This window comes from Ischnura elegans, chromosome 2 (genome assembly GCF_921293095.1).
Source record: "Ischnura elegans chromosome 2, ioIscEleg1.1, whole genome shotgun sequence".
Classification (NCBI taxonomy): domain Eukaryota; kingdom Metazoa; phylum Arthropoda; class Insecta; order Odonata; family Coenagrionidae; genus Ischnura; species Ischnura elegans.
In genome coordinates, this window is record NC_060247.1 from 101,572,195 (window position 1) to 101,600,071 (window position 27,877).

General features: G+C 37.4%; 2 protein-coding genes across 3 annotated transcripts; one reads left to right on the top strand and one right to left on the bottom strand.

Annotated features, from left to right (window-relative positions):
• Window positions 1-188: 188 nt before the first annotated feature.
• Window positions 189-12,918, bottom strand: LOC124154254 (ankyrin-2-like). The gene is made up of 3 exons (XM_046527859.1): window positions 12,726-12,918; window positions 4,523-8,724; window positions 189-1,297 (listed from the first exon to the last, which is right to left on the bottom strand). The coding sequence occupies exon 2, from the start codon at window positions 8,503-8,505 to the stop codon at window positions 5,404-5,406; it is 3,102 nt and encodes a 1,033-aa protein (XP_046383815.1). The 5' UTR covers window positions 8,506-8,724; window positions 12,726-12,918; the 3' UTR covers window positions 189-1,297; window positions 4,523-5,403.
• Window positions 12,919-13,053: 135 nt separating this feature from the next.
• LOC124154255 (ankyrin-3-like) lies at window positions 13,054-27,146 on the top strand. 2 transcript variants are annotated; one of them, XM_046527860.1, is made up of 2 exons: window positions 13,054-13,348; window positions 23,106-27,146. In XM_046527860.1, the coding sequence occupies exon 2, from the start codon at window positions 23,309-23,311 to the stop codon at window positions 26,351-26,353; it is 3,045 nt and encodes a 1,014-aa protein (XP_046383816.1). In that variant the 5' UTR covers window positions 13,054-13,348; window positions 23,106-23,308; the 3' UTR covers window positions 26,354-27,146. The 2 variants fall into 2 exon arrangements, with proteins under 2 accessions (XP_046383816.1, XP_046383817.1); XM_046527861.1 differs by having other exon boundaries at window positions 13,054-13,335.
• Window positions 27,147-27,877: the final 731 nt, after the last annotated feature.

Consider the following 27,877-nt stretch of genomic DNA (forward strand, 5'->3'; position numbering starts at 1 on the left):
AGGGTCGAACCATAATTCACAAATATACATATGTAATGCCTTTTAATTATCCATTAAAATCTTTCATACATAAAATTTGCACATAATTAATTACAAACAATAATGTAAACAGTACTTCATTTACAATACATTGCATCCTCCTTGTAGCAACACATTGTCATACAAAATATTTCACAGATGTATTTAAAAAAAAAATATTAATTCCTCTAGTTGAAGAAAATATAAATGCACCCCATTAAAAATGACTAATTATGAATCTGGGTTGCATATCACACACTTGTAAATCATATAACACAATTCAGATAATTGAAAAAAAACTCTCATTAAATCCTGTCTAATATGAAACTGTTCCCTTCGCAAGATCACATTTTTCCCCAGAAAATATGTATGTACTTCCATTCCATTTACATGTAACAATTCAGGCTTAGAAAATACTTAACTTTGTAACATATAATTGAATTCGGAGTTTCTGAGTTGATACATTGTACATGAGCACCAAGCACTGCCTCTCTTCCTTATCCATTCGAGGAAAAATGATTCCTCAGAGATTTTACACTGAAGCCAGGAAGTGCAAAGAAAGTAACTTTCAAAATCACACACTGTCATAAGGCAAAAATAAAATTCTATATCTTTCTTGCAGATACACAAAAACTTGATTAATTTCTACACTAAAACATAGCTATAAAAAGGTACAGGAAGAACGAATCCCTACCTATGTTATTAAGATAATTGAACATATGAATAGGACATGGAAAAGTATATATGTATTTAATTGTAAACCAATACATATTTTTAGAATAATCCTGATATATTCTGTGCAAACATATGATTCCCCTAATTCATATGTACTCAAAAATTTATTGCAACTGATGGATGAATGCTTAATTAATAAATGCTCTAGTGAATGAGTTTGAATTGCAAGTTAAATAAAAGCTGTCAGTCAAAATCACAGCTTAACATTCTCATATATTGACAAGTACTTGCACATTTTTCATGCTTCTTTCTTCAGTGAATTCATGACAAATAGTTTTGCACCAGTTAGCAAAAATAAGGGATGGACAATATTGCTCCCTTTTTTTTATACTATGTAACACAGAAAATTTTATAATATTGCATTTCATTTATGAATAGATGATGGAACAATTCACCACAATGGCCAGACTATGTCCCTTTGTCATATATGTCCCTTTGAGGTACCGAGAAACTTCATTGTTAACTGCCAGATGACCCTCGCCACAGATATTCAAGCCAGCACCAAGAGGAAAAGTCAGAGAAGTTCCATCCACAATGGTCAAACCTGCGTAATGACAGAATAGATGATTGGTGGTCAGTGGCAGATCCAGAATAGGGACAAGGTAACCTCCCAGCAGTAGTGGGGGTCCGAAAAAATTACCACTCCATCGAGAGTAAACTGAATACCCATAAGGGTAGGGGGCATTATCCCCCCTATCCCATCTCTCGATCACTGGATTGTAACATAACAAAAGCGTGTAAAATAAGCCCCTCCCCCACATAGATCTACCACTGTTAGTGGACAGTAGTATCTATTAGCAGATTGTGATAAAGAAAATTTTTTGGGCTTTCTAGGTGCTTCAGGTTCTGATTCTACAATCATTAAGCATCGTAAATATTGGAATGATATTACACTCTTAGGAGCATATTTTTTTTCTGACTTATAGAGACAAAAAAAGTATTTCTCTAGGATAAACCAAAAAGATAAATTGGAAACCTTGAACCTTTTTCCTAAGAATTTCAATGTTTTATTAGATGTGCAGCCTGAAGACGAAATACAATCAAGTTGAAATTCTTTATGGGCCGTAGGGACCACCAAATAAAACATAAGTCACAGACAAGGTTTTCAAATTCATCCATATGTGCTGTCCTCGAAAAAGGGAATGAAGGTAACATCTTGTATAGTAACAGACATAAGATGTACACCGCTTATTCCAGAAGGCCCATAGCATTTCACTGATTTTAAGCAACTTACTCAAAAATCAGATTTAAAAGAGAAGAAATAAGTCTCTATGAAAAGGATACCGGATAGAAGAGAGGAATCAAGAGCTGAGTCAAACCAATCTTATGATTGTTGACTTATGATAATGATGAATGAAAATGTTGAAAGAAAAAATAGCCTCATGAGTTTGTACATCAGCAGATGGCTAAAGCTCAAATATCAGAGGAATACAATTGAAAATAATTAGAAAATATTAGAGGAAGTAGTTGATTAAGGAACAGTTAGAACAGGAAGCTTTTAGAAAGTGGTTTTCAAGACCACTTTTTTTGTTTACCTATGATTTCTTCAGCAAGAATATCTAAATGTCACTAATAATAAGATTTCTTGCAGAGAGAAACCCAAAAAAACTATGCCACTTACCATACAAATCTTAAATAAATTTGTTTGTGCATTCACACTTATTTACATATGCATAACTGGTGAATTTTAAACAAAATTAGGAGGTAATCACCGTAAAATATGAATTGCAGTAGATTTTTCAATATTATAGAATTTTATCAAAAGGAAGGACTGTGTTTAGAAGGGGCAAAAACATTGGGGGATAAGAGGGAAAGTTACAGGGGTCGCAGGTCCTCTTGCTCTCTTGTGTAAACAGAGAGTTAGGTTATAAAATATAAGGCATGGAAAATCTCTCTTAAGAGATACTTTATGCTGTTACAGCCAGCATGACAAATTAAACCACGGATCTTGGAAAATGCTAAGCGTGAAAATGGCTCAGGCAATACGGGCAGTTGTAAAGTTAGTGCGTGCTAAGAAAGGAGAGGAAAATCTTGCTTCATTTGGTCAGCAAGAAATAATCGTAGAGAGAGAGATGCCGCTTTAAATCCCTGTGTCACTTCACGAGGGAAGAAATTTTCTTATGCTACTACTAACAGGTTTTGCTGTAGCTATGTCCTTTGGGTTGATTGCGTGAGAGGATATGAAAGTGAAGGAATGGAACACAAGAAAATTTTGCAGAAGTAAGTCTTCTAGGAAAATGATTCCATTCAATTGGCAAGAACATTGAAGCAAAACACACTACATACATACCTGTGCCATGCATGGAAACTGGGGCCATAATCTGATACATTTAAGTTTAATTTCATTCAGAATTTAACAGTTCGGATAGATTTGGATAAAACAATAAATTCAGATGTGATATCTCTGACCCTTTTGAAAATTCAAAGTGTACTCTCTCCTTTAGTATTTTTTGTAGGATGATTGGAATTGGTGACATAAAACTATAGCATTCTAGACTTCTATCTTCATGGAACTGAACTTCTATCATCAAAAAAGAGACCACAGAGATAAGTTCTTTTTTTATAAATTAGATATATCTCAAATATATAAATCAGAAAGGACTCCCCTTTATCATCCTTCTCCCATCTGCATCCTTGGGATTTCACATTCACCACCATGTCCAGGGGCATTTTGTATAGAGCGAGTGATTCAGTGGTGAGGGTATGCATTGAACAAAAGTGATCACCACAAGCAACATTACTGTAGGCCTGTCAATTAAATAAAATGTTCTGGAAGTCTATTAAGCATCAAAGTCAAAGACTTTATACTGCCCTCTACACATGAGCTCCAGTTCAGAATTAGAGCCTGTAAGTTCACCTCAATATGCACTTTAATCATCCATAATAAAATTATTCAACTGAGAAATGAGCAGATAACAGGTAGTTCATTCCATGTCAACTCAACGAAGGTGCAACACTCGCATTATAGATTTTTATAATTTATTTCCCTATCAAGTTACAATGTAATTTTTAAAAACTTAAAACATACATGATCAGACACAGATGCTTTCTAAGATATGAGTATATGTGCATACAGAGTCACAGAAGAAAGTTTTGCTTGCTGGTCAGATCATGCTCATTCCCCAATTTCATAAAACAATGAAAACAAAAGGGAGTTCAAGGACAAAACTTCCAGATGCTATAGTCAGATACCTCTAGTTTTAAACATAAAATTAAAATCCATTTCACATTTAAACTTTTTGTTCATTTCAAGTATTCAAGCATGGCTGTTTTGACGAATGCCCATAGAGAAGTAACATTTTTATAAGCATGTAAAAATCACATATTTTTAATAACAAGATTATATATTTCTGTAACTCAATAAATACAAATTAAATTAACCCAAAGCATTATAAAAGTAAGGAAAAGTTTATCAAAATCTGAGATGTTGAATGTGGATACCCCGCTCCCATCCATAGGAAAACAAAATTTTAAAAAAATAATATTTAACTAGAACATAAACTGATAAGGCCTGTTTACACGGTACATTAACACGTACGGGTTAATGTCTAAATGTATGAACGCGAGAATGAACGCCAAAATGCACCGTGTAACCACCCAACTTGTGCCAATGCATGCACAGAAAATAGAACCTGTTCTAATTTGGTTCATGCATTCGTACATGTTCCGTTCCTGTCCACAAAAATCATTCACGCAAACATACATTAACTCGTACGTGTTAATGTATCGTGTAAACAGGCCTTTATGACAAGGAAATTATTTTACTTACCCTGAAAGTAGCTGACCAATCAATTCCTTGGAATAGGAGGGATTCTTCAAAATCTTGATGAGAAATAAATGGTCTTCTAAGCAGCATGGGCATTATCTTTTCAGAGATTGACATCACTTCAGCAATTTTACAAAATTCCACTCCAAAAACTTTATCTTAATACATAGCACAAGCATGTAGGAAACACATCATAGTAGAAACAGAAATATGGATTGATGCCATACTTATGTTCACACTTCACACTAGGTAAATCTCTCTTCAAAAATGTACAATATATCCCACCATTTTTGTATACAATTCAATCATTTCCATCAGCATGGTATTAAAAAAATTGACTCGATATTGGCCACACTGACTTAGAGTTCATTTCTCAGTCTACAGTAAAATGTGGGCCACCACACTTCCAGTAGGAACACTAGTAACATAACAGGAATATTCAACTATGATGGCAAAAATAATGCACAAAGAAATCAAACTAAAATTTCCTCACTATAGGTTCGTAAATTACCAGGGTGTTCCATAGGTCACATATCCAAGTACCTATAGTTTTGCTGCGTCATATCTTCGTTAATCCCTCTTTTAAGACAGGAATATTTAAATTATTTCTTGAATGTAAATTTGCAGCAAATGTTGAGTACATAATCAAATTAATTACCATAAGTAGCTAGAATGTTCCGTGTTTCAAAATAAAATCCTTAGTAATTTGTCTTGCTAGCAGAATGCCTGCTGTTGTTCATTGAGCATTTTCATTAATTTTCATATCCAGAAGAGATACGTCAGCACTGATGGTATATTTACAATGTTTCAAAAATTAAACTAGCTTAATACAATCGTCCCACAGTTACAAAACATATCTGCCACATGCTTTAAATTGCATCATCCTATTCACTGAAACCTTGATCATAAAAACTGGCACACCGTAACACTTGCATCAGATTAAATAGATCTGCATTGCTTAGGTAACTAATTACAATTTGGATGCAATCCCATGTTAGTCCAGAAAATATTCTATAGCTATAATCATTGACTTCCTTCATCAATTTCTTCCTTCTTACAGCCATTCTAAAATGACTGCGAATTATGCTTGCATATTTTGGGAATTTTTTATGACAGGCATCTAAGTTCATGTTACGCGAAATATTTTCAATTTCTAAGAGTAATGCTAAATGATGCACGCTTTTTGTCATAACATCAAAGAGTGAGAACTCTGTACCATTAATTTTATGATGCCTCATCATTCCCAATTCAACCATGCATTTTTTGTGAAAATCCATCAATGAGCCTCTCTCTTCTATAAAAGGTATATTTTTCATACTAGACAGGAAATATACACTTTTGACCCTATAAAGCTTCAACATTTCGAGTATTTTCTTGAGACACCGCTCACGCTGTCTTGCATGTAAGTCATAATAATCATATACCTCCATAATTTCATCTAATGCAATGTCAGCACAATCAAGAGGAGTATCATTGTTCACATCAGTAATATTAACATCACATCCATGATTAAGAAGAGTTCTGACTATTCCACTATGCCCTTCCGAACATGCATGGTGAAGTGCTGTCATACCATTTACGTCCTGGGAATCAATGACCAAACAAGATTTTAATAGGATCCTGACAACTTCTTCATTGCCCTCTTTGACAGCAATATGAAGAGCAGTCAATCCACAAATACACACTGAATTAACATCAGCATTATACTCCAACAGTGTATCAATAATTTTCACATTTCCAACCTGAACAGCAGCGTGAATAGGGAGTAAAAATGATTTACAACTGCAATGATAAGGTTCATTTTTAATCGATGCAGAAGTGTAAAATGCACTTCTGCAATCTTTTTCTCTGAAGTTAACACTTGCACCACATTTGATAAGATATCTAATGACTTCTACGTTTTGCATCTTGATTGCTAAAGTCATCAATTCTGGATAACTTTGTGCATTACCTATGCTTGGAAGGAGTAAATTCATTATCTTGGAATAACCATTTTCTATGGGATATAACTTAGTCATCCATTTCGATAACCTTTGTTCATCAACTATGCCTGGAAACCGTTTGGAATAACCATTTTTCATGGCATAAAATAAAGGTGTTCTTCCTATTTCATCTCGAACATTAACATCAGCTTTGTAAGATATCAACAGTTCCGCAATTTCAAATTGTCTACAAAATAATGCATAATGCAAAGGAAAGAACTTCCGACACAATGAGTGAGAATACCATAAATGATTCACATTGGCTCCATATTTTAACAGGGATTCTACAACACTGATGTAACCGTGTTTGATAGCATGAAAAAAAAAGTCATAATTGCCAACATCAGAAGATGTAACGGTAAATCCATATTGAAGAAGTCTTTCACTAATTGAGCACGGCAGCATCTCCGTACAAGTCCCAGAGGCTACTAGACATTTCCTATTGCATTCTCTATTTACATCCGGAGAATGCTTTAATATTAACTCAACCATACCCACGTCCTCTCTCTCCACAGATATAAGCAATATGGATTTACCAGAGGGATCATGATCGTCAACTCTACATCCATATTTCAGGAGTACTCTGGCAGCCTGTTCGTGCCCTTTCATTACAGCCAAGAATATAGGTGAGTACCCTTCATCATTTTTAGCAGCAGTGATACAATTAACATCTGCCCCTTCCTTTAAAAGATGCTCAGCAATATCAGAATGGCCTTTCAGTGCAGCAATATGAAGAGGAGTATAGCCATTTGCAAGCTCATTGACATTAGCACCAGCATTCAACAGTGACTTCACTGTATCATAACTGCCTTTTTCAACAGCTAAGTGAATTGGAGTGTAGCCTTCATTGTCAACATTTTTGCATACACAATTCACATCAGCCCCATGCTTAATGAGAAGCTCAGCAACAACAACAAAACCATGCATTGAAGCAATGTGGAGAGGAGTATAACCCTTTCCTAGGTCATTTACTCTGGCACCCCTGCCCACAAGCAATTCCACTATTTCACAACTACCTGCTTCAGCAGCAAAGTGAATTGCAGCATATCCTTCATTTAGTTCTGAAGTGCACTCACAATTTACATTAGCCCCATACTTTAAAAGACTTTCTGCTGCGTAAGAGAGGCCATTTCTTGCTGCAATATGAAGGGGAGTATAACCACCTGCACATTCATTGACATTTGCCCCACCATTCATAAGCAATGTCACTACCTCATCATTACCATTTTCTATAGCAAAAAGTAATGCAGTGTAGTCCTTATTTCGATTACTTTTACACGCACTATTCACATCAGCACCATAATCTAAAAGAATCTTCACTATTGGAGGATATCCATTATGTGTAGCGATGTGAAGCGGAGTTTTACCTTTTCCTATAGCATTAACTTGAGCACCCTTGCTCAAAAGTAACTTGACCATTTCCACACTGCCTTTTTTAACAGCTAGGTGAATTGGGCTGTAATCATCAACGCAATCAGATACGGACTCATTGTTAACATCAGCCCCGTTTTCTATTAAGTAATCAGCAGCATGAAAACAAGCTCTTTCTAATAGAAATATAATTGGTGATTTCCTGTCATGGTTCAATGCATTGATGTGGGCTCCAGATTCTACAAGCAATTTAATAACTTCCAAATTTTTCCTTCTGGCTGCAACGTGAAGAGGAGTATCCCCTTTCTCATCACTAGAATTAACACGTGCACCTTTATCTAAAAGAATTTTCACCACTTCAAAGCTTCCCAGTGCAACAGCAACATGGAGAGGGGTAGTGATTCCCTCATGAGGACTTTTTGGGCTGTTAACACTACAATCTTTGGCCAAAAGAAACTTAGCAACTCCTAATCGCTTGCACATCAAGGCTTCAAGGAGTAGAGAATATCCATTTAACCATTCTGGTTGATGAAAAAGACCAAAATAATTCAGTAAATGTTCTACCTTAGTAAGATGTCCCCTACTAATTGCCCTCCTCACACTGAAGGATGTGATGTGTCTAGGCCTTGGCATGATGACCAAGATGATACATGTATTTAATAGTGGCTATATTATCATTGGCTTCCTTAAAATAATTGACTAGTTATCAATTTACACATATTTATCTTGAACACCAACAATTTCAATTATAATAACTGTATCTCCAGGAGGTTTCCATACATCGTTCAGAGTTTCCTGCTAAGGCCTGAGCAAGAAACTACTTACAAATTTTTTCTAAACAGGACACAGCATCTGAAAATCAATGATCATAGTATGTATATTAAAAAATCAATCAACTCTATTGGAGCATGTAATACAAAGGAACGATAAAATACTCATTGTAGAAGCTCAGCCAGATATAATGTCTTAAGAAAACATTTCAAGGCACAAAAGACATTTATTTATCTACAGTGGAACCTCGTTAAAGCGAGTACGGGCTATAGCGACACCCCCGCTATATCGAGAGATAGCCGATGCACCGTCAATTGACCCTATAATAAGCGTGTTAAAGAATTCGTTTTTACGAGACCCTTTCGGTGTTAGCTCTCGCCATAGCGAGGGTTGTACCGCCGGAAGACTTTCATGAAGACTCATTAACCTCTGTAATTGCTAGCTATCTGTTAGAAATGAAGTTAATGGAGTGCTCAGTCTCAAATTTATGTGGTAAACTGACGTTCAATAAATATAATGATGACGAAACAATGCTTTGCATGATTTTTATTCAGTGCGGCGCTTATAAATTGTTTGAATAGTTAGTCGTTATTTGAGTAAGGAAATTTAGTGATGAAAAAAAACATCGCCTTTCATCTGGATTTATGCTTACGTTTATCGGATAGATGTTTATCTGTCGCCGCACCACTCCTGTTCCTGTATATCTGTTCGCAACAGGTATATTGGCTATTATTTGCTCCACCTCCGGTAAAGCGACAATTCGCTATAGCGAGTGTTTATTATTGCACCGTGGGGTGTCGTTATATCGAGGTTTCACTGTACATTAATGTGTGCAATTTTTTGTGGAAGGTGAACTGCTTTTGACACAAACATGCTTTACATATTGCAGTTTTCCCCAGGCTGAGTTACTAAGTTCATTTAGATTTAGTTGACAAAATAGCTAATTTTACGGTGTGCAGAGTCATTTATTGCACTGGGGTGTCTACATTTAAAAATTTTTCATAATGCAAAAAATAAATGAGAATATGCATACATATAGATAAAAATATGTAATAGATTAAAATTATCTTTATAAGACATATTAACCATTATTTAAGTATGTACTGAAGCCAAGATATAAACTTTCAAATTTCAGCGGCATATCATTTTGAAACCTACAGTAGTGGATGTATAAGAAAGATGGAGGGATGAATAAGGCATGTAGATCAATCAAACGAAGACTGAGGTTATAAGGGTTTGATAAGTATGAAAAGCTAAGAATTGGAGCCCTAAGATAGAAGTAGGTGGGCAAAACTTGAGAAGGTAGAGCAATTCAAGTATTTGAGCAGCACATAATAAGAAAACGGATGCAGCAGCAAGGACATCAGGAACAAATTTCATTACAAAAGATTTTCATGAATAGGGAAGATCTGATGAAAGGATCGTTATGTAAGAGTACATATTAAGAAAAGGCTAATGAAGAGTCTGATCTTGAGTATAGTGCTTTATGTTGGGTACTGAGGATGAGAAAAGACAAGATGCATTGGAAATGTAGCAGTAGAGAAGAAAAGAAAAGAGGAAGTGATGAAAGTGCTTGGCATGGTGGGCAAGGAAAGATTTTAGATGAGATATAGAAAACACAGAGGGTTTGTGCTGAGTCAGTATGAAGCAGGAGAGGATGTTTAAAACCATGACTGAGGGGAGAATACCTAGGGGAGGGAGAGTACAAAATTTATAGAAAGAATGAAAGGGATTAGGCTGTATTGTGAATTGATTAAGACAGTCTGGAATTTGTGTGTAGATGGCCAAAATGATTCTCAAATGCTCAATGCAAACCTACATAAACGTCAAACTGGTAGAATACACACTTCAATAAATGGTGAATGAAGCGTAAAAAACAAGGCCTGTTGAACAATCAACTCCCCATTATCACCCTCCTTCAATATATTTTGTGATCTACAGAAAAAATAAAATCAGACGAAAAAAACAATTATTATCGTATTTTAATGCTAGAGTATAAAAGCCTTATTATTTCCATTAGAATTCCATTTGTAAAACATATTTACTATTTTTTTGCTTGCTAACAAGGAATATGTCATGCTTACATCCGCTCCAGCATTGCTGAAGACAATGAGCGGGGCAAAAAACTCTCAATTAATTTTAAAAGATTTATTCAATGGAGGACCAATCGCAACTTTAAAAAATTTCATCTACGATCTTACGATGTATTTTTCATTTTGCAACAATGCGAAGAGTAGCGGAAGTGGGGGAAGTGGAAGCAGAGACGATGAGAGTAGCGATTGCATGAGTCATAGCCATATGCTTGCATACGTAAACAATTTTATGCGCAGCAGAGCAGTGGGATTAGAAGAACCATGACATGTGCATCATTCAAGATTTGTTAAATCAGCCCTTTTCCACGATATCATTTACTGAAAAGAGGAGGATTATAAAAGTTGGAAGACCAACCTAACCTATGCTCTTGCACCAATGAGGTAAGACACCTTGACACTTTCAAGTGCAATAGTATAACAAATATAACCTGTCTTGCAAGGAGTAGCACATTAAATATATAAGTACTTTGCTTTTGCTGGAACTGTTTGCTGTACGGAAAGGACAGAAACATAAGTGGGAAGTAATGGGTATTTCCCATTTGGGAAATGAAGCCAAATCAGTGACAGGACATGAACCATTGGCTGGCCATTTGAGATCCTAATGTGATTAAATGTTTATGCTAATGTTTATGTTATGGATGCTCACATATCTATGTTTACAAGGAGTTAAGTATTGTTGTGTTGTTGATCTTTCTTAGAAATTCAATAGTATTAAATGATGATCGATGCAAGAGCTATATCTTCTTATTTACTGGCCATCAGTCACAACAGATCCTCAATATCATTTGTGGATGTATGGATAGATGTTAACTTGGACCTTCAGTTCCGCATGAAACGTCTATGCACAATCAAAAAGTACAGTGTAAAGGAGACACTCTTCAGTGCCTTATTAACGCACCTAATTTTCTGGGAATGCAATAATTTACTTCCACAGGTTGTGATGAAACAGAATCCTCTATTAGTATAAGAAATTACATGGAATTCCTTAAATACAATGCGGCATATGACCCTCTGTAAGAAGCCCATTTAGAAACAGCTACAGCATTCATAGGGATATAAAATAGAATACAGAATGATTTAATAGATGTGATTGCCATTTCCCATGATATAGCAAGAAACTAATCGTCCAAAGTTATGATGGAGCAGCGGTAATGCTGGGGGATTTGAATGGCATTCAAGCCTTGATACAAGTGACATTAAATCCTGAAGCAATCTACCCCTATAAAAAAATTGTATAAACTTGTTTCAAAATTTTATACAATTTATACAATTGCCATGGCAATTGTATAAAATTTTGAAACAGGTTTATACTATTTTTTCATTAGGGTATGTGCATTGGACAGGTTGAGGATCATGACATCATGGTCCTCAACCTGGTGTTATCATTGATCATATGTGCTTTATCAGAGTGCAAAATCTTTTTTAGTGATCCCAGTGGACTGGCTGCATTTTCTCCATATTTCCTTAAGAGGAAAATGTTTGGAAAAAGTTTTGAAGTGCATACTGCCAGAAGTCTCTCCTATTACATACATTTTTCAAAAATTGGGTGTTCGATAAAAAGGTTGGATGAACACGATTTTCCAAATCAGATTGCTGTAACCGGACGTGTTAAAACAAAATTAAACAATTACAGTAGATAATATTCTATTTATTTTTATATGAAAGTTATTAACATTGAATTAAATGATTGAGGCTCCGCAGCACACAAAATAAAACGAATTTATTCATAACCATATAAAAAATCTTGTCTACTTTTCAAGCGCCTGGGGGGGGGGGGGGGACGTGACCCCCCCTAACTCCGCCTATGTAGGCGACAATAAATTATGTAAGTAATGAAAGAAATTGATGAGAAATACAGCACGTAAAAGTAAATGTTCACAAGGCACTCTTAAATCAGAAAAACAGATATCTGACAAAATTATTCAATAAAATTTCTCAGTCAATAACGTAGCTACATCGAGTCGAAAACTATTTTAATGGCTTACTTACTTAATTAAGGTGTTGTCTCCAGAAACATCATATCATACAGTGAAGCTTCTGACAGGTGTTTCTCAAGAAGTAGAACAAGAACTTGTCAACATTACCTCTAAGAATTATTCATTCACAATCACTAGCAAAAGACAATAAACCCAATAAACGAATACTATGAGATCTTGCCACCATGTGACAGATTTCAAACGTGTTCACGCGCTCACCAATGAAAACAAAACAGGTATCGATATTGTCGATATCATTACAAATCTCTTGACATTCGATAGCTGCGATAGCTTGTTCGATAGGTTTCTGTAGCGATTAGTCGCTTTTGCGGTGTTGCCGTTCTTACAGTGTAGTTCGTTCGAAGCAAGGAGGTTGTTGTTAACATAAATTATTGTTAATATCCTACTTGTATACCTCCTTGTTTGGAACCATCCTTGGTTCCAAGGGGCTGGTATTGTGTTGTACTTTGGTGTTGGGAGATCCAAGATTTTTGTTATGACTTCGATTGCATCGCTGGACCTGTCGTCGCGCCGACGCAACGCAGACCTTCAGAGCTGTGAACATGTGTGGCATGATGTGTGGCATGTGTGAACAGCTGTGAAGACACCCTGAATCAGAGGGAGTAGGTCACACTGGTAGTAACATTTTATATAAACAAGTTACATAAAATATGTTTCACGGAAAAGTTACAAATCTGTGTAAAGGAGCGTTTACACTGTGTAACATGTTATACATATAAGTTAATACATATAGCATGTTTTACCAAGAAGTTACAAATCCGTGTAACAAAGTTACATGTAACATTGTGTTACAAAACAAAAATTCGTGTTGCATAATAAGTTTTTGGTTTCCCGCACGAAAAGGGAATATATACAACACGTATTATAGAACAGAGGTGAGGCGCGTGATGGGGATAGCCAGTTGACGGGTGGGCTAGGACTGAATCTGTAACATGTTATTTGTGCATTTTTGGCTCCGCTGGACTCTTGTTATAAAACAAATGTTACAAGTAACTTGTTACATTTATCATGTTTATGTAACATGTTACACAGTGTAAACGCACCTTAACATATTGCTACATGTAACATTGTACCATAAAACAGTGTTACATGTTACACAGATTTGTAACTTTTTCGTAAAACAATTAAATGTAACATGTTACTAAGTGTAAACTCACCTCAAGTATTCTAAATAAATCAAAAAGGGGAGAAATATGAAGAGCAGGTTGTAAGTTTGACTCCGTAACACTTTAAGTCTCCCTTACAAAATCTGAAACAAATACTCATGAAGTCTGTCCGGCAAACTGGGTATATACTCAAAATTCCCATTACCCTTGATTCATACAAATCATTCTAATGCATTTCAGTGGTAGGATGTGTATATTATTGCCCCAGTAGCAGTGGATGGTCCCACAACGTTGCAGGCACATCTTGATGCAATCAACGTGAGGGTGCAGCAACGTCACAGGAGCGGCGGTTACATCCCTGCGATGTGCCCGCTACATGCTAAGTTTCCAATAATCCACGTCACATTGAGACCTTCCAAAAATATTTTGCTTGCGCACCACATACCATTGCAATAATCTAATTCAGGCCTATGTAGACTTCTCCTCTCCCCAATCACTTGCATGAACCCTCTCCGATGGAGTAATGGTTTATGTTAAGCACAATTCATCTCTAAGGGGTTTGACCTGAAAAATAACTCTGACCACCAACCATGACGCATAACACTAATCTGTGGAATGCATGAGACATTCATTTATACATACCTGGAGAGCGTTAATCACAGACAAAAAGACGTTACTCCTGTGTAATATCAAAACATCTGTTGCTCTGCATTCCATTCATGTAAGTAGCGGGGTTTGGAAAGCTACTGATAATTCAGAGACCACAAGGAATGCACTTTCTAAAACAATGAAAAATAGCATTTAGGTTGTTATCTATGAAAAGCAATAGGCAGTTTAAGTAACATAAGACATGCACTTAACTGTTAAAAGAAACTTTTATTTCATGATAATGTTACAGAGTTTCACCATTTTCTTGGTTTCATGAATGCCAATTCACAGGAAAACAGTCTGCACACAATTCACATTTGAGGTCACGAATCAGTTCCTATATCAACACACACAAGCTCAACATATTTGATTAACATAGGTAAATATACAAATGATATGCTAGCACACGCCATAAAAATGTAGTGGGAAATTGGGCAAATACAATCACCCTAAATTGGAGGTCACTATCAGTCTTATATTCTTCACAATACAGTACATACAGCTTACAATCACAGAGCTCATCATGATGAACATTATTTTTTATGTATTCACTGATATTAAGCCTTAAATTAGCAATTGCAAGTGGCACAGGTGACTTATCTCACTGCCATTCATTGATGTACTAGAAAAACAAACTTCACACTCAGCTTTGATCTTGATAGCTTGATCATGAAATGACATATCTATGGTGAACACACCACTGACAATTTTTACATATCAGACAAGGGTGGACTCAGGATTTTTTTCTCGGGGGGCACAAGGGCCTCCCAGGCATATGGTCTTCTTATATATGAGATTAAAAACAACATATAACAATTATTGTACATTATTCTCTTTATATTAATATGAAATTTAATTATTGAAGCACTGAAATACTCTAAACAAAACGAACATAATGATAACCCTATTTTTAAAAATTCTATTTTTTAAGCATCTGGGAGGGGCACCCCCTCCCCCCCATAAATCCACCTATGCTGTCAGACATTTATCGATAGTGTAATGGCACTGTTTACAATTCAATCACGATGGAACACTGATAGTTACAACTCATGGCCCATATTTTTCAACCTTGTCAAACTTTGTGCATTCTAACCACTTGACACTGATTATTAACCCTTTCGAGATGGTGGAGTTTTCGTCTTAGCATGACTGCTGTACTGAGCCCCAAGAGACTCTTCTTTCTCGTGGTACGGAGCATTTTTGGAGGGCATTCGTTAAGAAGGGTCTCGCTGAACCTTTTTCGACCCATTTACGCAGGGACTTCACATTATCTTGGACTCCGAGAGTAGTTGTGCTCCCTCCTTTCCGGGTTTACGACCATACCTGCGGCATTGGTTCACGGTCAACTTATGTATTGCTTATATGATTTAGCAAATGGATAATTGTTGCTTGCACGTAAATTACAGACTTTGAATTGAATTCCTCATTTTTATCTGAGCATTGTCAAATTTTAAACGAAGTTGTAAGGCCATTATTAACGCATTTAACGCAGCAACAATTTCCATGTTGATGTTTATACATAACTCGAGATATAAGTTAATATTTGTCGTAGAATTTCGTTTTAAAATTGTAAACGCTGCTCAAAAGACAAATAATTCAATTCTTAGTGTATATTTCTTGAGAAATGAACAAATATTTATTTCGAAAATTGACTGTATAAACAATTGAATGACTGCTGTCCCGTACCGCTGAGAGGGGTTCTAAAAGACGAAGGGTCCGGGTACCTGCTCCCGGATTCCGAGGTTTAATCCTAAACCCCGAAGCGTTGGGTCCCGAGACAAAGACGTCGTAAACCCACGACCGTCCTAAAAGGGGGAGAGCTAGAAAACTTATATATACGGCTTTCGATCTCCTGGCCGGGAAAATCTCACACGTATATATACGCCCGTCGTCTCCCGGGTCAGGAAACGTCCTCACGTATATATACGTATACAGTAGGGAAAAGGTTAACGGTGGATTAATGAGTGTTGTCGCATTGAAAATAACATTATTTTGGCTGTAAAGATGTTAGTAGAAATCTCAAAGCAGCGAGCAAAATTTGTATTCACTGGTATTCACCTTGTAATACTAGCACAGGCAGGCCTTAACGACAAATTTCCCTAGTACCTACGATGAAATGGATGAAGTACATACATAAAAGGGTATCAAGTTTTTTAAAAGGTAGCAAAATACATAAAAGGGTAGCAAAGTTTTAGAAAACATCAAAATTGTCCTAATTACATAAATGAATGAGGTGCCATCGATAAGATCAACTTGCAATAAATGTATCCACTTCCAACGGCTGTGGGTCAGGCTGCTACAACAATGTTATTTTACAGATGATATTATTACAATGTTATCGTTACCAACCAAAGTTGATAATTGGTTGCAGGCCGGTCACAAGTTGATGGTCATAATGTGACGTGCCTTCAACAGACCATTGTGACCGCGACTTTAGCACAACATTTGCTACATTGCTGCAGTGTAACGGCAACCAACTCTGCTACTGGGGTGGTCGTATAGCTATTTCAGACAGATTCAAACAAATCTGCAAAGTATTTGGGTGAAGGTCAGTTTGGTTTAAGAAAAGGGAAGACAACTCATGATGCAAAAGGGATAATGAGGTCCCTTGTGGTGAGGTACCTAGAATATGAACAGGACATACCTGCCTGCTTAGTGGATTTTGCAAAAGAATTTGATAGAGTGGACTGGGTAAAGTTAATGGATATTCTCAAGAAAATAGTTGTAGATTGGAGGGATAGGCGACTGATTCATTATCTGTGTATGGCCCAGACTGTGCTGCCTTCTATTTGTCGTTAAGGCCTGCCGCTGCTTTTTAATGTATATGCTTGGGAGATGGTAAGAGAAGCATGGGATGAGTTGGAAGTAGGAGTGGGAGGAACGATGTTCAAATCAGTCAGGTTTGCGGATGATCAGCTAGTCAGCAAGAGGGCTTCAGGCTCCAGTGGATGCGTTAAACGAGCGTAGCTAGGAGTATGGAATGAGAATCAATAGCAAGAAGACCAAAGTAATGCGGTTTTGTAAAGCATCATGAGCATAGGAATGTGAGAATCAAGGTAAATGTAGTGGGGAAAAACTTGAGCGAGTAGATCAATTCAACTATTTGGGCAGCATATTAGAGGAAAACAGATACAGCAGTAAGCACGTCAGTAAGAGAATTGCATTAGCAAAGGAGACGTTCATGAACAGGAAGGAGCTTATGAGAGGATCGTTATGTAAGAGTTAAAAGAAAATGTCAGTGAAGAGATTGATCTAGAGTGTAGCTCATTACGAAGCCGAAACATGGACACGGAGGAAGGAGGACTAGAGAAGACTCGAGGCATTCGAGATGTGGGTGTGGCAAAGAATGGAGAAGGTAAAGTGTGCGGGAGAGGAGGAGGAACAACGAAGTGCTGGACGTGATGGGTGAAGAGAGTCAGCTTTTAGATGTGATATGGATGAGACAGAAGGTATGGATGGAGCGAGAACTTAGTGGGGAGGGGATGTCTTAGAGGGTAGAATGGTAGGTATGCAAGGGAGAGGAAGGAAGAGAATATGTAGCATTTTTAGATAGAGTGAAAGAGAATAGGCCTTATTGTGAATTGAAGAGGGAATTGCTTGAAGGAAAAGGAGGTTCCCTGCATGGTTCTTAAGTAGGTACTCCATGGAAACCTACCTCAAGCATTAGAGTACTATAATAAATGTCATCATAACTAAATTATGGTCTCTGTAAATATCTTCACCGAGGTTACTATTGCAATCCTTGACCTGAATCTTTGCTTAACTAGAATGTATCCTGGCACTCTTTCTAAATATTATACCCACTCCAGCATTACCAATAAGTAATGGTCCGTGAAAGTGGTTTTATTTTTTGCTAAAATTTGTTTTAAAACCATGTGATTTCGGTGTTGTAGAAAATCTTGGCGGTGTTATTATAATGCTACAATTTTCCCAAGGTGTATGAATGAATCAAGTATGTAGTCTTGGTGAATACGATCGGCAAAAGGCAAATTCCCACTACCTCATATGTGTATACTTCGAGAGCCATTTCAGAATTTTTGGATTGTCAAGTTTCTCTACGCTAAATAAAGCCTTCAAAAATGCTTCTATAGTAGCAAGAACAAGCTCCTCCTTTGATTTCTTTGACTGAGTGACTGTGTGTTCAAATTATAGCTGTCGTTTTGCGGGTCCCCTTTCTTTCGCACGTTTATGTGTATCGCTACTGATGTGCTTTAACAAAGTGTCACATCTTTTAAATTAAAATCTTTTATCGCAAAATTTGCACAGTAATACTCTGTTTTTCACATAAAATCCTTCTCAGCTGAATTTACTTGCCCTGGTATGAACATTATCACTAGCTTTTGGCATTTTAAAATTTCTATCCTTCTTTTGATATTTAAAGCTGGAACTACGACAAAAAACAGTCCAACCGCAAAACACAACCTGTCACAATGGTGTTTTCAAAATGAGTGCTGGGTATGTACGGTATAACCATAGTACTGTATAACTTACAAATTGGCCGAAATGTTTCATGTCATGGGTTCCCTTTCGATACTCCTCACCCAGGTGTTGAGCGAAGGTAGGACAGCAGCTAGGTACAACAAAATAGCTTAGTTTTGATTACAGCTGTTGCCAATTGGTCAGGAAAGGGAGTGAAAGAAGCACACTTGATAAAACATAATCGGATTCAAAGAAACTTGAAAAATCATTTCCTATTTATCGATCATGAAACATTTAGAATGAGACGCTTTCTCACCTGGAGAATTAGATATTAGATTTGGCCAATGTCGAAATGGTTTTTTTTTATTGTAGCTCAGTGGAGAGCCGAATATCCGACAATCCGTCCGCTAATAGGGAGAACCCCCTCTCCTCCTATCTTTTCTGTTCCTTCCTTCCCTTCCTCCACTGCAGGCGCTACGTTGTCACCACGGCGCCCATTTCAATCCGGCCCGACGGTGCACCGTCTACGGCGTGAAATACAGGCAGTGCTACATAGAGGCCGCTTTCTGACGAAACGACTTTTCGCCGGCCGCTGTTCACGTCACAACGCCGTGAAATTCAGGCCGCTTTCAGACGAGACGACTCTCTGTCACGCTGTGGGCCGTGCCGTGAACGGCGGCCCCGTCCCAGCCAGCGGCCGTGTTTAAGTCAACGAAATTGTTACATTAGACCCACACTCAAGGTTTTCCTGCAACAAAGTTATCCAATAACTTCGTCTAATGCGTCGCGGTGAGTCATCAGAATTACTGGCGGTGAATTCTTCTCGGGTTTCCATCCGGGTGAGCTCCATCTCCATCGCTGCCGACGTTTCGATAGAATCCTTTTCTATCGTCATCAGGGCCGATGATGCCAGTAGGAAAGTGCCAGGTTTATATATCCTCGGTCGTTATGTTGGGTCGTTCTGATTGGCGGAGAAAGAGTGCGCTTTTCCCGCCACTTTCAAAATCGGGTTCCATGCCTTACTTAAGTTGAAACCCTCGTCTCTGTTGAAGTTTTTCTTGGAGAGTCGTATTTCAATTGCCTCCTTGGTGAGGCGATCCCAGTAGCCGCTGGAGTGGCAGAGAATTTTGGTGTTTTCCCAGCGAATCGCGTGGTCGAGATTGATGGCGTGCTCCGCAACCGCCGATTTCGCTGGTTGGCACAGCCGGAGATGACGCTTATGCTCTTTGATTCGGGTCTCGATCGTTCTTCCCGTTTCACCGATATACTCCTCACCACACTCGCATGGTATGCTGTAGACACCAGGCAATTAATTTCAGTCCTGCAGGGTCTTTGGCACGGACTAAGACTTGTCTTAGTTTTTTGTGAGGCAGATGCACTGTCCGTATGTTGTGTTTATGAAGAATGCGCGAAATCTTGCCGGATACCGTAGAGACGTACGGCAGGTATGCGTTGGCCACCAGTTTCCGCTCTTCTTCATGTGTCTTCCTTTTTCCTTCAAAGGCCCTTTTCAGGGCCATGGAGATTTCTCTCGAGCTATAACCATTTCCACGGAATGTCTTCTTCAGATGTCCGAGTTCTGCAGGAAGGCTTTGTTGGATTACATAGAGCCAGAGTCATTTCCGACCAACAAAGCCTTCCTGCAGAACTCGGACATCTGAAGAAGACATTCCGTGGAAATGGTTATAGCTCGAGAGAAATCTCCATGGCCCTGAAAAGGGCCTTTGAAGGAAAAAGGAAGACACATGAAGAAGAGCGGAAACCGGTGGCCAACGCATACCTGCCGTACGTCTCTACGGTATCCGGCAAGATTTCGCGCATTCTTCATAAACACAACATACGGACAGTGCATCTGCCTCACAAAAAACTAAGACAAGTCTTAGTCCGTGCCAAAGACCCTGCAGGACTGAAATTAATTGCCTGGTGTCTACAGCATACCATGCGAGTGTGGTGAGGAGTATATCGGTGAAACGGGAAGAACGATCGAGACCCGAATCAAAGAGCATAAGCGTCATCTCCGGCTGTGCCAACCAGCGAAATCGGCGGTTGCGGAGCACGCCATCAATCTCGACCACGCGATTCGCTGGGAAAACACCAAAATTCTCTGCCACTCCAGCGGCTACTGGGATCGCCTCACCAAGGAGGCAATTGAAATACGACTCTCCAAGAAAAACTTCAACAGAGACGAGGGTTTCAACTTAAGTAAGGCATGGAACCCGATTTTGAAAGTGGCGGGAAAAGCGCACTCTTTCTCCGCCAATCAGAACGACCCAACATAACGACCGAGGATATATAAACCTGGCACTTTCCTACTGGTATCATCGGCCCTGATGACGATAGAAAAGGATTCTATCGAAACGTCGGCAGCGATGGAGATGGAGCTCACCCGGATGGAAACCCGAGAAGAATTCACCGCCATCATACGCCGGGAAAAAGTGAAATCTTACATAATCAGAATTACTGCTCGGCATTGACGCGTACCAGGCGCGTGAGCTTGTATTTCCGCTCTTCCGCGGCCGCGTTAAATTTCTTTCCGCACATTTTTAATTCATAATATCTAATTCTTCTGGTGAGAAAGCGCCTCATTCTTCAGGATTGATACATGGGAATCGAAGAGAGAGGCTGTGATAAATTTAACGGCAAATTCTGGCGGAGAAATCACTACTGTTCGCGATTTTACGCGGATGCGTTATGCGCGAGACTAAACTAGCCAATTGACCTTGGAATCGTAATGAGATGAAGAAAATGAACGTCGGCAGCGTTAAACAATGAAGGCTTAGGCTTTAATAGATTATGACTCGTTAGATGTGATTTTTTTCGCTAATCCACCTAAAATCGCCAAAAACGCGAAATTTCGTTTTTATTCTCCGATTTCGCGTTATTTCGTGTTCTTTCGCGATATCGCGTCTCGCGAAATTCACGGACCTCTACCAATAAGCTATCAATTTGTGTATAACTCTGTAGCTTCTACTCCCAAAAGTCTCCTTCAGGCCACTTCATTTTGCTGATTTTGAATACATTGAGGTTCATTCTTTGCATTTCCACCGTCAAGATCTCTATAGCCAACCACATTTGCAAACCAATCTTATGTTTCAAATCCCTATCTTTAACAATATATCACACTCCACTAATATACCCTCGCGAGTAGTCCCCGCCCGGATATTAATGAGGGACTAGTTTACCTCCGGAATATTTTACTACAGAGAATTCCATCATAACATAAAATAGATATGAGTGAAGATGAAGAGGGTTGGGTTTCTCGTGATATATATATATATGGGGGTTTCCCCATGCCTTCCACATTGTAGCACTACAGAGGTGAAGGTAAATTTTACCATACTCAGAGTAAAAGGGTGTCACTCTTTGGCCTCCACCTTCAAACATATGCCAAAGATCTGCTGGCTCCAACCCCACATGATTGGAGACATAATAGTGTGCGGCACTCTTTGCATCACAACATCTTCACAGGTTTTCTAATCATTTACATGGCCTTCCAAACTAAGGATAGACAAATGCCACCTAAGATGGAAAACGAGACAACTTGCTCATCTCACAGCTAACCACTGTGGGTAGTTGTTGACCCACAATCCCTACCCAGAGTACCAGGTGGCTTTAAGTTTAGCCCCAAGTAGAAATTTTTTTGCCGTATTCCATTAAACATAAAAGGAGAGGGGTAAACCATAGTTCACAAATATACATATGTAATGCCTTTTAATTATACTTAAAAATCTTACATGCATAAAATTTGCACATAATAATTTACAAACAGTAACATAAACTGCAATTCATTTATAACAACATATTACATCCTCTTCGTAGTAACATTTTTTGGTACAAAATATTTCATAGATAATTTTACAAAAATAAAAACTATATATATTAATTCTTGGAGCTGAAGAAAACATGAAAGCATCCCATTAAAAAATTAATATATACTCGAGAACCTGGGATGCATAATACACCGTTCACAACAGAAACAACGAACAATACAATTCAGCTATATGCTTAAAAACTGTCATTAGGTCCAGTGTTAAAAAAGATTGGCACGTACACAAGATCACATTTTTTTTAAAAATATTTCCATAGAATATAAATGTTCCAATTTAGGCTCAGTAAATATTTAACTTTCCTTATTACCTGCTCTAATAAAGTTGATTACTTTTTAAAAAAACATGCTATGATTGTGTATTCATTTTCAGGTGCTGGGTCCTGTTTAGGAAAGTTTGAAAGTAGTTCCTTGTTCAAGCCATAGCAGAAAACTCTGAACGATGTTTGGAAACCTCCTGGAGAAACAATTATTATAATTGAAATTGTTGGTGTTCAAGAGAAATATGTGTAAATTGATTATTAGTCGATTATTGTAAGGAATCCTTTGATAATATAACCAATATTAAATACGTTTATGAACTTGGTCATCATGCCAAGGTCTAGACGCATCACATCCATCAGTGTGAGGAGGGCAATTAGTAGGGGACATCTTACTGAGGTAGAACGATTACTGAATTCTTGTGGTCTTCTTCATAGACCAGAATGGTTAAATGGATATTCTTTACTCCTTGAAGCCTTGAAGTGCAAGCGATTAGGAGTTGCTAAGTTTCTTTTGGCCAAAGGTTGTAGTGTTAACTACCCAAAAAGTCCACATGTGGGAATCACCACCCCACTCCATGTAGCTGTTGCACTGGGAAGCTTTGAGGCAGTGAAGATTCTTTTAGATAAAGGTGCACGTGTTAATTCTAGTGATGAGAAAGGGGATACTCCTCTTCACGTTGCAGCCAGAAGGAAAAATTTGGAAGTTATTAAATTGCTTGTAGAATCCGGAGCCCACATCAATGCATTGAACTATGACAGGAAATCACCAATTATATTTCTATTAGAAAGAGCTTGTTTTCATGCTGCTGATTACTTAATAAAACATGGGGCTGATGTTAACAATGAGTCCGTATCTGATTGCATCGATGATAACAGCCCAATTCATCTAGCTGTTCAAAAAGGCAGTATGGAAATGGTCAAGTTACTTTTGAGCAAGGGTGCTGAAATTAATGCCCTAGGAAAAGGTAAAACTCCGCTTCACATTGCTACACATAATGGATATCCTCCAATGGTGAAGCTTCTTTTAGATCATAGTGCTGATGTGAATAGTGTGTGTAAAAGTAAGCGGAATAAGGACTACACTGCATTACTTTTTGCTGTAGAAAATGGTAATGATGAAGTAGTGACATTTCTTATAAATGGTGGGGCAAATGTCAATGAATGTGCAGGTGGTTATACTCCCCTTCATATTGCTGCAAGAAATGGCCTCTATTATGCAGCAGAAAGTCTTTTTAAGTATGGGGCTAATGTAAATTGTGAGTGTACTTCAGAACTAAATGAAGGCTATACTGCAATACACTTTGCTGCTGAAGCAGGGAACAGTAAAGTAGTGGAATTGCTCTTGGGCAGAGGTGCAAAAATAAATGACCTAGGAAAGGGTTATACTCCTCTTCACATTGCTGCACTGCATGGTTTTGTAGTTGTTGCTGAGCTTCTCATTAAGCATGGGGCTGATGTGAATTGTGTCTGCAAATCTGTTGGCAATGAAGGCTACACTCCTATTCACTTCGCTGTTGAAAATGGCAGTCATGAAACAGTTAAGTTATTGTTGAATGCCGGTGCCAACGTAAAAGAATATGCAAATGGTTATTCTCCTCTTCATTTGGCTGCCATGGTCGGCCATTCTGATATTGCTGAGCATCTTTTAAAGGAAGGGGCAGATGTTAATTGTGTTATTACTTCTAAATATAATGAAGGGCATTCTCCTATATTCTTGGCTGTAATGGAAGGACACAAAGAGGTTGCCAGAGTACTCTTGAAATATGGATGTAGAGTTGACGATCATGATCCCTCTGGTAAGTCCATTTTGCTTATATCTGTGGAGAGAGAGGACACGGGTATGGTTGAGTTAATATTACAGCATTCTCCGGATGTAAATAAAGAATGCAATAGGAAATCTCTTGTAGCCTCTGGGACTGGTACAGAGATGATGCCGTGCTCAATTAGTGAAATACTTCTTCAATATGGATTTACCGTTACATCTTCTGATGTTGGCAATTATGACTTTTTTTTTCATGCCATCAAAAACGGTTACATCAGTGTTGTAGAATCCCTGTTAAAGTATGGAGCCAATGTGAATCATTTATGGTATTCTTACTCATTGTGTCGGAAGTTCTTTCCTTTGCATTATGCATTATTTTTTAGACAATTTGAAATTGCTGAACTGTTGATATCTTACAAAGCTGATGCTAATGTTCGAGATGAAATAGGAAGAACACCTTTATTTTATGCAATGGAAAGTGGTCGCTCCAAATTAATGCATTCACTTCTTCCAACCTTAGGTAATGCACAAAGGTATCCAGAATTGATGACTTTAGCAATCAAGATGCGAAATGTAGAAGTCATTAGATATCTTATGAAATGTGGTGGTAGTGTTAATTTCAGGGAAAAAGATTGCAGAACTGCATTTTACACTACTCCAAGGTCTGATAATGCTACTTATCGTTGCAGATGTAAATCAGTTTTACTCCCTATTCACGCTGCTGCTCAGTTTGGAAATGCGGAAATTGTGAAGACACTTATGCATTTTAATGCAGATGTAAATTCAGTTTGCAAATGTGGATTAACTCCACTTCACATTTCGGTCAAAAGAGGGGAATTCGAAGTTGTCAGGATCCTGTTAGAATCTAGTTACGTTATTGATTCTAAGGATGCACATGGTATGACTGCACTTCACTATGCATGTAAGGAAGGGCATTATGCAATTGTCCGTCTTCTTCTTTATCATGGATCTAATATTAATATTACTGATCGAAACAATGATACTCCTCTTGATTATGCCAAAAGGGGATTATCAGAATTTTATGATTGCTATTATCCTGGAGACGAGGATGAGGCCATGTATCAATCAGATCGTGTGTCATCTTTTGGGGGAATTTCTGATGTGCTTAAGCGTCATAGTGTGGCAAGTGAATATTTTCTGGCCAGAATGAAAAATATACCTTTGGTGGAAGGGGAAGAATCACAAATGGAAATTCGCAAAAAATGCACGTTTGAATTGGAAAGGATGAGACATATTAAAATTAATGCTACAGAGTTCTCTCTCTTTGACATTCTGATGAAAAGCGTGCATCACTTGGCATTGCTCTTAAAAAATGAAAATGTTTCAAGTAAAATAGATTTAGATTTCTATCGTACACAGTTCCCATATTATGATAGTATGATTTTGGGTCATTTTAGAATGGCTGCACAAAGGAAGAGACTCCTAAAGGAAGTCTATGATTATTGTTGTATAATCTTTTTTGGACTTACATGGGATTGTATTCAACATGTAATTAGGTACCTAAGCAACACAGATCTATTTAATGTGATGCAAGTTTTTCAATGTGGCAGTTTTTCTGATAATGTTTTTCAGTGAACAGGAATATATTGTTCAAAGCATGTAGCATTTGCTATTAATCTGTGGCAATTGTAGTAAACTAATTTCATTTTTGAAGTATTTGAAATATGAAATCAATTTCAGATACTAACTCTTCTGGTTTTGGAAATGAATGAAAATGCTTAATTTGCCACAGCCAGTAAACATAGGCAAAAACCTCACCATTCATCATCATTGATATGCAATTAGGTCCCAATTTCAATAAAATGTTTAGTTAGCAAAAATATATTTCAAAATAAGTTGAAAGAACTGCTCTTTCATAAATGTTACTACGGCATTGATTAGTTTCTGAAAGATAAAATTTTGTAACATGTACCCAGATAGCACAAGATTTGTAATACCACTGCAATACCACCACAATACGATCATATTACAAAATGGAACTCTTTGTATTCCAATTGTATTACAGTGGCAAATGTCCTCTAATACAATTGTATTATATTCGTATTACAGGGAAAAATACGAAACTTTTACAAATTGTATTTCTCCTGTAATACCATTGTATGTATTACAGACAATTGTATTTCCCTTGTAATACAGTTGCAAACACAGGATTCATCAGGTGTTATCTCCAGATCCATATATGTACACATTTCATTGCTTGTCTCTTTTTTCTATGTTATTTTTGTATTTATTTTTTTCTATTCAGAATCCTATGTTGTATGTACTTGTATAACCAACAATACATTAAATTATTATTATAACATCCAGCATACTGCTAGCAGGACAACTAGCTAAGGAATTAATAGTAATAAAATGAACTTAATGGCTACCTGTGGTTATTGATTGGATAATTTACTCACCATATGCTGCATATTTACTTTCAAGAAACAAGAAATTGCTTCAAAAATTTCTGCCCAACTGTAGGAATTAGCTGAGATAAGATTGAGCCAAACTATATTTTGATATATGAATTATACAATGCCTTAAGGTAATTTATAAACTAGTGTTGAGGAAAATTTAGTTTGCTTTTTGCTCCTATCTACTCATTTGAATTATTTGTATGTGTTACTGTAGTGTTTCTGCTGGAATTGTAGTAGCCTGGATTTGATGGTAAACTGAGGAATGAACTGAGTAGCGGATACCGGAAAACTTCAAGGGGGGAGGTGCAAAAAATTACCTTGAGCTACCTTTACCTTAGTCGTCATAAAAAAATTAATCACATGCAAAGTTTAAGATGGTTTTGAAGTATAAGCCCCTCTAAAACTTAAATTTTTTTTAAATTTGTAATAAAAATTAACAATGAGGAATCATGTTTTACCAAGTGTAAAAAAAAGTTAACATTTTAGAAACTTATTATTTATATGCGGTACTCTCAAATGAAGACAAATCGTATCAAATTTACTTCAACCATTCACTTAAAAAAGCTGTCTTGAGTCAGACTAGCATTAGGAAAAAAAAACTTCCAGAGTACAATTTTGTTTCCATCATAAAAATTCTCAATTGGTCTTTTTGAGTGGGTATCCGTTGCAGAGTGGTGCCTATCAGTGGCGGCTGGTGGTA